Source organism: Cyprinodon variegatus, unplaced genomic scaffold, assembly GCF_000732505.1.
Source record: "Cyprinodon variegatus isolate N-32 unplaced genomic scaffold, C_variegatus-1.0 Scaffold625, whole genome shotgun sequence".
Taxonomy (NCBI): Eukaryota; Metazoa; Chordata; class Actinopteri; order Cyprinodontiformes; family Cyprinodontidae; genus Cyprinodon; species Cyprinodon variegatus.
The window spans coordinates 454,494-463,118 of record NW_015151078.1 but is presented as its reverse complement, the minus strand read 5'-3'; the positions used below and the strand labels follow the sequence as shown (position 1 = coordinate 463,118).

The window sequence follows — 8,625 nt, the reverse complement described above, 5'->3', positions numbered from 1 at the left end:
TGTTCCCCTTTAAGCAAAGGAGGAAATGCTTCAGCAATCGCTATACCAAGTGCTGTCTGAATAGTGCCGGCCGTTATAGGATCTGTTGTCACAGTGGCCAGCTGTAGCCTACGGCTACCGTTACCCGACAGCGGCGACAAATAACAAAGATGGTTCAGGCGCCGTGTGCAAAGGCGGAGTTACGTGAACAACCGGGAGCAAAAAGTAGAGATCATCTGTCTAAACCCCTACATAGTGATTGAGGGATTTAAGGCTGATGTGCAGACAAAGCCCCAGTGAGCCTGATGCAGACTCACTGTTTAAGGGCTGAACGGTTTAATCGCCCTACCTATAGAATCCTTTAGACCAGCGGTCCCAAACCTTTTTTGCGCCACGGACCGGTTATACGTCAGATAATATTTTCACGGACCGGCCTTTAAAGTGTGGGGGGTAAATATGATCAAATAAAATGATCCGACTGGCATAAAATCAAATAAAACTGATCATTATGTTGAATTAGTGGGAACCCTGAGCTTGTTTTCCAAAACAAGCCGGTCCCATCTAGGCGTAATCTGATACAATAACAGACGAAGTGTGCTCCTGATGTCCAGTCTGCTCCGTAGCTTTGTTTTGGTCGCTCTAAACGAAGGAAATAGGATGCGCCTTGACCTGAATTAACCTGTGTCAAGAGGCACAGATGCACCGACTGATGTAATTGGGAGAGAATACCCCATTTTTTTTTTTATATTTTTCAAAATAAAACATCACTCAGACTCTGATCGTCGATAAATTATATATATTTTTTTTTCTGTGCGGCCCGGTACCAAATGACCGACGGACCCGGTGGTTGGGGACCGCTGCTTTAGACCCAATTTACAGCATAAATGCAACATAAGCTGATTTTTGGAGGTTACACTTTAATGAATCTACACTTAAATAAAAGCCAAACCCGTAAATTTGAATACAGCCATAAAGCATAATTTAACAAGTTCTTACATCTAAAAACATATTAAAAACCATAAATATGCCTTAATGGAAAATAAAAGATTAAGTCCTTTAATACAAAAATATTTATTCAAAATACGTGCAAACGCTGCAAAAAAAAAAAAAAAAAAAGAAGTTGGCACAACACAAATTAAAACAAATCTACATTTTTATGAAAAACAGACTTTTTTTAGTGCCATATATATCTTAAAACAAAACAAAAAAAAAAAATGAGGTAGTTTGGTCACAAAGAGACAAACTTCAGAGCTTTGTTTTCATCTACTCATGATGTATCATGCTAGTGAATGACATAGGCAGGCTAGATGGGACCGGGTTGTCTTGGGGAGGAACACGACGATGGACTAGCCAGTTGACTTGCATACTGGCTTTGACCAATATGCTCGGCCTCCTGTGCATCATAAATCATGTTCATGATGTTTCGCCTCAGCCTTAATTGTATTGCTCTATCTCTGATGTTTCTCAACTCAGAGGCTACTTGCTGTCCAAATAGCTCCGTGGAGTCTGCATTGGAAACGAGAGTTTTCTGTATCTGTTGGAGCAGTGATAGTTCGGCCATTTCAAGGCATTGCTGAGCAGATTGTGGCTTTTGTTTTGTTTCTTCTTTTTTCTGGACAAGCTGACATGTCAAAGACGAACTACTGTCCTCTTCCTCCACTTCAGCTTCAGTTTCCGATGTGGATGAATCCCCCTCGCCCTCAAATGCCTCCTCTGACTCAGTGGTGGGCTGTGAAAAACAGCAAAGAAATCAGTCAGAAGTGATTACAATGAAAGAAATTGGATGAGCTACTTCAGAGAATTTCACACTTAAGTATCACTAGGTTAAGGTTGTCAGGAGAGACTTTATATCATATCAAGAACTTCAAGGCTTTTCACTTTTTACATTTTTAGTGTGTGCATTAGTTCGGACTTTTGTCCATTATTTCCTCACCAATATCCCCTTTACACTGTGGTTCTATAGACTTACGCTCATTGTAGATTCTGTATGTCTGTGGATGATATGACCCTTTAAAAAATCCACGTGTTTAAGTATCCACTTCTGCTTGGGAGTCAATGGTTTCCGGCCACCTCCTCGCCTGGGCTTGGCTTTCAGCAGCTTTCCATACTGCGTCCGGAGTGACGTCACGCGGGTTTTAACCTCATTCACTGCAAAAGAAACAGGTGTACTTCATCACATATATTGCCAGTAATTCTCTCTCTACACACACGGGCCCCCGCCAACACACAATCACAACAATGCCTTCTGAACCATGCTGCTAGTCAAGACAAAAACGTACCTGGTAGCTGTAATTGGTGTGCGATCGCCTCCCAACTTTTCTCCCTGTTTTTTCGGTCATAGTAGCTTTGGGAGGCAACATCAAAGAGGCAGGGGTGAGCTTTCCACAGTTCCACGAGCTGCTTCTCTGTCGACTTACTCCATCTCACTCGCACCGCCGCCATGATTCCGTGTTTGTTTTGATTCTGTTGCCTCGAGAGGAAGCGGAAGAATAATCCTTGTTTGCGCATGCGCACTGCGCGATTTGCCCGCGGTCGTGCGAGAATCAAACATGTTTTGCGCATGCGCCATCAGCTCATTTGCGCATGCGCATCCACAGATATTTCCCGGTCGTCCTCGATTTTATTTTGTTAAAAATACCTAAATGACGTTTTCCCTTCCCAAAAATAGTGAACATACTAAAATATGTGTTAAAAGTTAATAATGTATTTCTATAGAAAATAAATACCTTAAAATCCTTTCTTTTATCAGTCGTCTCTGCGCGGTCTGCACCGGAAATGGGATCTTAAGCTACTTCCGGGAGCTAACTCTTTCGCCTTTAAACATAAATCTAGTCTTTTTGAGTTGTATGTGTTCGTTTCGTTTTAACATTATGCTATATATTGCATAATCTGGAGAACGAAACACCTAAAATGCAGATTAAAATGTTTAATCATATTTTGCCGGACTGCTCTGAGCATGACTGATGACGTCAGAGAAGCAGTTTAACGAAGAAAATGTAAAAAGTATAAAAATTGTCTCACAAAAGTCATAAAACATGTTGTACAGATGTGTATCACAATTATTTAGTGAGTTAAGGATAGAAACAAGTAGTTTTAATAACATAATTACATTATGTATGGACACCCGTATGTATATTTGTTCGCGCATGCGCGGGACGGATCGTGTAGTTACAGGTGGTCATGAGAGGCCGATCGCTCCCGTTACCTCCTGTATACTTTTGGCTCGAAAAGGGCAAAAAAATAAATAAAAATAAATCGTAGTGTAAGCCCAGCTTAAGCCCACTTCAAACAAACTAGTCTGGCAATAATAATCAGCTCTTTTTTCAGGGTTACCAATAAACCAGGGGTCATGGTCATGTTTCCATGGTGACCGGTGGATTTTTCCATTAATAAAATATTATGCATACTGAGGTTTAACATGTACTCAACTTATCTTAAATTGGATGATCTGAGACATTGAAGTGTCACAACAAAATTAGACTTATAAACCAGGGGTTATGTTTTCACATCCTTATATCTTTAATAAGTTTCAACCTTATGAGGAAACTGAACTGAGAAAAAAAAAAAAGAAAAACGGGTTTTGGCTAACCAGATTGATTTTGGTCAAGGAAGCTGGTTTGGCTTCTCATCAGCAAGGCAGACATTTATTTTTTTTTTTAAATAAAATGATGAACACCAGTAATGAATACATTTTATTAAACCACTTTCACATGTTTAGCTTCCCAACATCATTGGAGAGGGGGAAAACATAATCCAATGTCAAAAAGAGAGAAAAAAAACATTGTTCTAACTCGGCATAAATAGCAACATAAATGATCAAACATGATGGTAGGTTTGTTCGCATGTCAACAACTGTTCATGAAATATTCAGTCACTGAACACAAAGCTAAAGTTAATCCAGTATTCTTGCTTGGAATGTTTCTAACTCCTGTTCCTGCCTTTGGTCCAAAGAAAACAAATCCCCAGTTGGACTGGTTATGCAAACAAGGAAACCATTTCCTTCACTAAAAAGATAAAAGTTTGTAAGAGAAGAAAAATAAAAAGCTTGTTCCAACAAATTATTCGTATCTCTAACGAGTAAATTTCTCCACTGTGAGATCGATCAATAATTCATCCCTCATCAGAAAAACTAACTTCACTAAGATCAGCGACCAATACTGAAGGAGGAAACATACTGACAGTATAAAGAGGAAATGCACAATCTTATTCACAGGAACGGATGTTTACATGATGCAATATTCTAAAGATACAGCGAAGACAGATCTCCCTAAACACAAATATTACATATTATAGGACTTTATTCGGGGTTTCTCCCTTCATGTAACAAATAATAAAAAATTTTAAAAAAGGCATTTGGGACAAAACATTTCTGTAACTTTGGCACAAAAAGTTCCCATAATAAAAAAACAAGCTGAAACAAACCGCTGGTTTTAAATCGAAAGGATTGCTCTAAAAAAAAAAAAAAAAACAGAAATACAGTTCATCATGATATGTTTATTATTCAGGGCTAAAGATGCAGATTTGTAAAATACTAAAGGATGGCATCCAACATCCTGTGGGTATAAAAATAAACCATCTGCCTGCCTCCAGGTTTTCTAACCTGCCTTTTTTCTCCCATCTCTACCCACTGCTTTTAATAATCCGTCCCATCCTCATGGTACAGCTGATGATGGGACTCTTCCTGGTAACCCTGGTAACCCTCGTCGTTGTCGGGGTAGTAGTCGCGGCCGCTGCCGGCTCCGTTCTGATCGTTGGGAACCTCTCCGGCTTTGGGGCAATACTTGGAGTCGTAGATCTGCCGGCCCAGGCCGAAGTTCTGCCCGCTCTGATTGGCTCCCTGGCTGTAGCCCATCTGTAGAGACATGGTGCTGTTGTCGCACTTGTCAGTGCCCAGTTTCTGGTCGTAAATGGCCCGCCTGGTCCCAGGAGCCGTCATCCCAGCCTGAAGGGAAAAACAATCGGGTTCATTTGGATTAGATCCCCCCCCCCCACTGATTCCACAGAGCTGAAAGTTTCGATGCGCTACCTGACTGGCTCCCTTGTTGGTTCCCATTTGCAGGCTGATAGTGGTGTTGTCCATGGGGGGCTGGATTTGAACTTTGGGGTCATATAAATGCCTCCTGGTGCCGTACGCGTTCATACCGGCCTGGCTGGCACACTTGTTGGTCCCCATCTTTACAGAAAAATTCAGGAGACATGGCTTAGTGAAAACAGATCATGAAAGCGTGCAGATCTTACTTTAATTATCCGTTACTGCAGCTTGGAGCCACAAGGCCAGCAGTCGTCTAATGTGTGATTCAACGCTTCAGACGGCCGCCTGTCAGACTTAAGAATAGTGTCGCCGTGTGACAACACACAAAGTTGTATATCAAGTTCTGCAAGTAGCACTCTTGTCTTCCTTAGCAACGGAGCAAAAACAAAAACAGAACAATATGTAACTCAGCTACTGTAACATGGCCTTTATGAAACCAGTCAGCTAAAAAAAGACGACCCTGCAGCTCCTGTTCCACAGAAATTAACCAAAAATACAGATCTAGCTTCATTAGATTGACCCTTAGTTTCCTAAAGACGGAGTGTAACATCTATTGTGTTCCAGCATGGGATGCCGTCATGGGAGAGAGCAACTGTAAATAGGGGAGCTGTTCCCATGAAGCCATGCAGGACGAAGCAGCAGGTACCTGTAAGCCGATGACACACTGTCCCGCCTTCATCTTCTCCTCATCAAACATCCGCTGCTGTTTGTCTGCGTACTTGATGCCGATGTCCACCCGTGACTGGCAACCTTTGGTCTTAGCCTAAAAGAGGGGGAAAAAAAGAAGATTTTAAGATAAGTATTTTTTTTAAAGCACCCAGAAGTATCTGAGTGAAAATGAGAATCCAAACAGATCAATTTATAAGGCAGTATTAGAGAGAAACGATTGAAAAACAGTGTTTTTCTTCGTATTATTGTTGAAAACAAAATGTAAAAACAATCCAGAAATTAAACTTTATTGAATTTAAGAGTAACATTTTCTATTTCCTCAGATTTCATTTAAAAATGCTGCTCAGTGGAGCAGCAGGTAGCACACCCGAAACATCAATGCAGCAAAAAGGTTCTGGGTTCAATTCCCGGCCCGGGATCTTTCTGCATGTTCTCCCTGAGCATTAGTGGGTTCTCTCCGGGTACTCCAGCTTCGCTAATCAGTCTGGAGACTCTCCGTTGAAGAAAATTTGGAGCCGTTCACCAAACGAACGTCCAATCAGCGTTGGCTTTGAGGCGGGTTGAGGTGTGATGCAACGAGAAGCGCGACAGTTCGGTCTAAAGAACATGGCGGCTTCAGCCGATGAAACTAGCGTTAGCGTGGCTATCGAGCAAGTTTTATGGGAATTACAGAGTATTTCTTCACTGAAAGAAGAGCAAAACACTGCTCTGGAGGCTTCTCAGAGGAAAAGTTGTTTTTGCTCTTCTCCCGACTGGTTTCGGCAAGAGTTTGATCTATCAATTGGCTCCTCTTCGTCGTCGCTCTGTTAGTACGTCATATGCTTCGTTGATCTGATTGGTTTATTTGGCCCGTCTATCACCAACATAGGCCAATCAGCTAACCAGTATTTTCACCCCTTCCCAAAATTACTTCAACGGAATGTTTCCAGATGGATATGCGGAGCAAATCCATCTGGCGGAGTCAGGTTACCGGCTCCTTCCCACAGTCCAAAAACAGGACTGTTAGGTTAATTGGCTTCTCCAAATTCTCCTTAAACACAAATCAAATGAACATTTTGTCAAATAAAACAAACAAATCGCCATCAGAGCCAAAGGTGCTTCACGCACGGCTATGCAGACAGAGGGCTGCTGCAGGCGGGCTAGGATTACACATGGATTACGCCGTTACCCTCGGAGGTCCGCTGGTCGCCACGGTCCTCTCAACTTTGGAAATTTCTTTTTAAATGACCCATTAATGTTCTCGCCTGAAATGATAGTTTTAAGAAAGGCAACAGAAAGAAATTTTACACAATACTCTGAGCTCTGCGAGCACTGACCGGGAAGCTGCTGCCGCCGCAGTGCATGCTGGGACAGCTGTAAATGGTTGTCCTGTTTTTTTCTCTGTGTTTCCCTGTGATGGATCTTTTACTTTCAAATGGTTCTTTTTTTTTTTCCAATTAAGCTTTTTCAGTTTTGTTTCTTTCAGATGTAGTTGACCAAATCACATTCTGTTTGCCACTGGGGGCGGGTTTTTCTCTGGAGCGAGGACCCGTTTCTATTGGATATTGACAAGATTTTAAAATGGCCAAGAGCGAGCGTTCGTATTCTGTTAAAAAATGAGAGAATCTTATCTGTAAAACAAAGTTTGAAAGCCACAAATTGTAAAACTTAATCTAAAAATTTGTTATTGTTAGTATTTTTTTTTTCCATTTACAAAACTTGTTATTTTCTTCCAAGCAGATTCACACCCGCAGAAGGAGTGAGAAACAAAACAAAAAACCACAACATAACTAACACCTCCACCGACTGCTAAAAACACAATGCATTTAGCTGGAACCACTGCTGGATAAGAAGTACATTTATAGGCATGAAGTCCAAACATCTAGATAGAGATTTTATTAAAAGCCAATTATTCTACTTAGGTTTTTAAGTAAAAGTAATTTAACAGAGTTTATTCCAGCTAATGGGATTTCTGTGACTTTAATGGAAATTAATGAAATCATTTTTAAAACCATTATTAACATTTTAAGCCCATGTTTACTGAGTAACTTGGTAAGTTAAATAGAAAGTCATTACTAAACATCTCACTGTTTGCTAACAAGCTGAACCCAGCTGCCTTGTTTAAATACCAACTATCTAGGATGAGGTGAAAATCTTAGTTGACAAACAATGAACAAACAGAAATAAAGAAAAATAAACCGTTGGGCGTTGGAAGCGAGTCAAAGTGTTGACTGATCTTCTATCCTCCTGGTTTAAGGGAAATAGGGCCGATCGATTGGCTAAAGATGAATCAGTGCAAACCTTAAACAGTTTTCATCTAAACACCCAAACAGAAAGATTTAGTTTAATACGGCGTTTCTAATTATGAGTCTGTGAGGAAAAGCTGGTCGTTGGGCGATAAACTAGTTCCAACAGGATGATTTGCTGTCCTGATTTATTTTATGAACACTGAAACTAGAGATAGACTGATAAGTTCTTCTTTTTTTATTTTTTTTTTTATTTACCTGTAAATAGATTCAAGAAAGAAAAAGTAAAAAATATTGGACAAAGAAACTGCTGAAAAATATCAGCAGCACATATGGCAGATCGACTAATAAAGTAATAAATACTAGCCTTCAAAAACAAAACATAAAACCCTGTTATCAGTCGATCTCTACCTGAATAGGAGACAGACTGAATTTGTTTATTAAAAAAACACAAAAGATGCAACAATGATCCTTTGTTACACGTATATTTTTCAGTGAAAGATAACGTCCGTATTTTTAATGCAGGTTTGTTTGGGGTGTTAATTTCACAGGACTCTCCTCTTGGTTTTCCTCTAAAAAGGTAGATTTATTAAACTTTTCAATGTTTAATTCATTGTTAAACACCAACTGTATTTTTATTGAGTTTAATTGAGATACTAGGCCGTTTCTTAATATGTGTACTTGTGTGTTCTCACGTGCTCGTGTACTTGTGAAACATCA

At 40.3% G+C, this 8,625-nt stretch overlaps 2 protein-coding genes across 2 annotated transcripts in view; both read right to left on the bottom strand.

Annotated features, from left to right (window-relative positions):
- Positions 1–1,189: 1,189 nt before the first annotated feature.
- On the bottom strand, positions 1,190–2,461 carry LOC107096463. The gene is made up of 3 exons (XM_015393125.1): positions 2,259–2,461; positions 1,949–2,127; positions 1,190–1,708 (listed from the first exon to the last, which is right to left on the bottom strand). The coding sequence occupies exons 1-3, from the start codon at positions 2,419–2,421 to the stop codon at positions 1,283–1,285; spliced, it is 768 nt and encodes a 255-aa protein (XP_015248611.1). The 5' UTR covers positions 2,422–2,461; the 3' UTR covers positions 1,190–1,282.
- Positions 2,462–3,598: 1,137 nt separating this feature from the next.
- The window catches only part of LOC107096464 (calponin-2-like), a 22,016-nt gene continuing 16,989 nt past the window's right edge, over positions 3,599–8,625 (bottom strand). The window contains exons 5-7 of the mRNA XM_015393126.1: positions 5,658–5,774; positions 5,006–5,152; positions 3,599–4,921 (exon numbers count right to left, since the gene is read on the bottom strand). Of these exons, the coding sequence (XP_015248612.1) occupies positions 4,613–4,921; positions 5,006–5,152; positions 5,658–5,774 (573 nt within the window). The 3' untranslated portion in view covers positions 3,599–4,612. The remainder of the gene's footprint in view (positions 4,922–5,005; positions 5,153–5,657; positions 5,775–8,625) is intronic.

What these genes read in the sequence shown, in the direction of transcription:
- LOC107096463 (XM_015393125.1), bottom strand. Translation starts at nt 2,421, where the DNA reads ATGGCGGCGGTGCGAGTGAGATGGAGTAAGTCGACAGAGAAGCAGCTC. An exon ending in ACACCAATTACAGCTACCAG is followed by an intron (nt 2,128 to 2,258) that starts GTACGTTTTTGT and finishes TTTCTTTTGCAG; the next exon opens with TGAATGAGGTTAAAACCCGC. An exon ending in ATACAGAATCTACAATGAGC is followed by an intron (nt 1,709 to 1,948) that starts GTAAGTCTATAG and finishes TGTTTTTCACAG; the next exon opens with CCCACCACTGAGTCAGAGGA.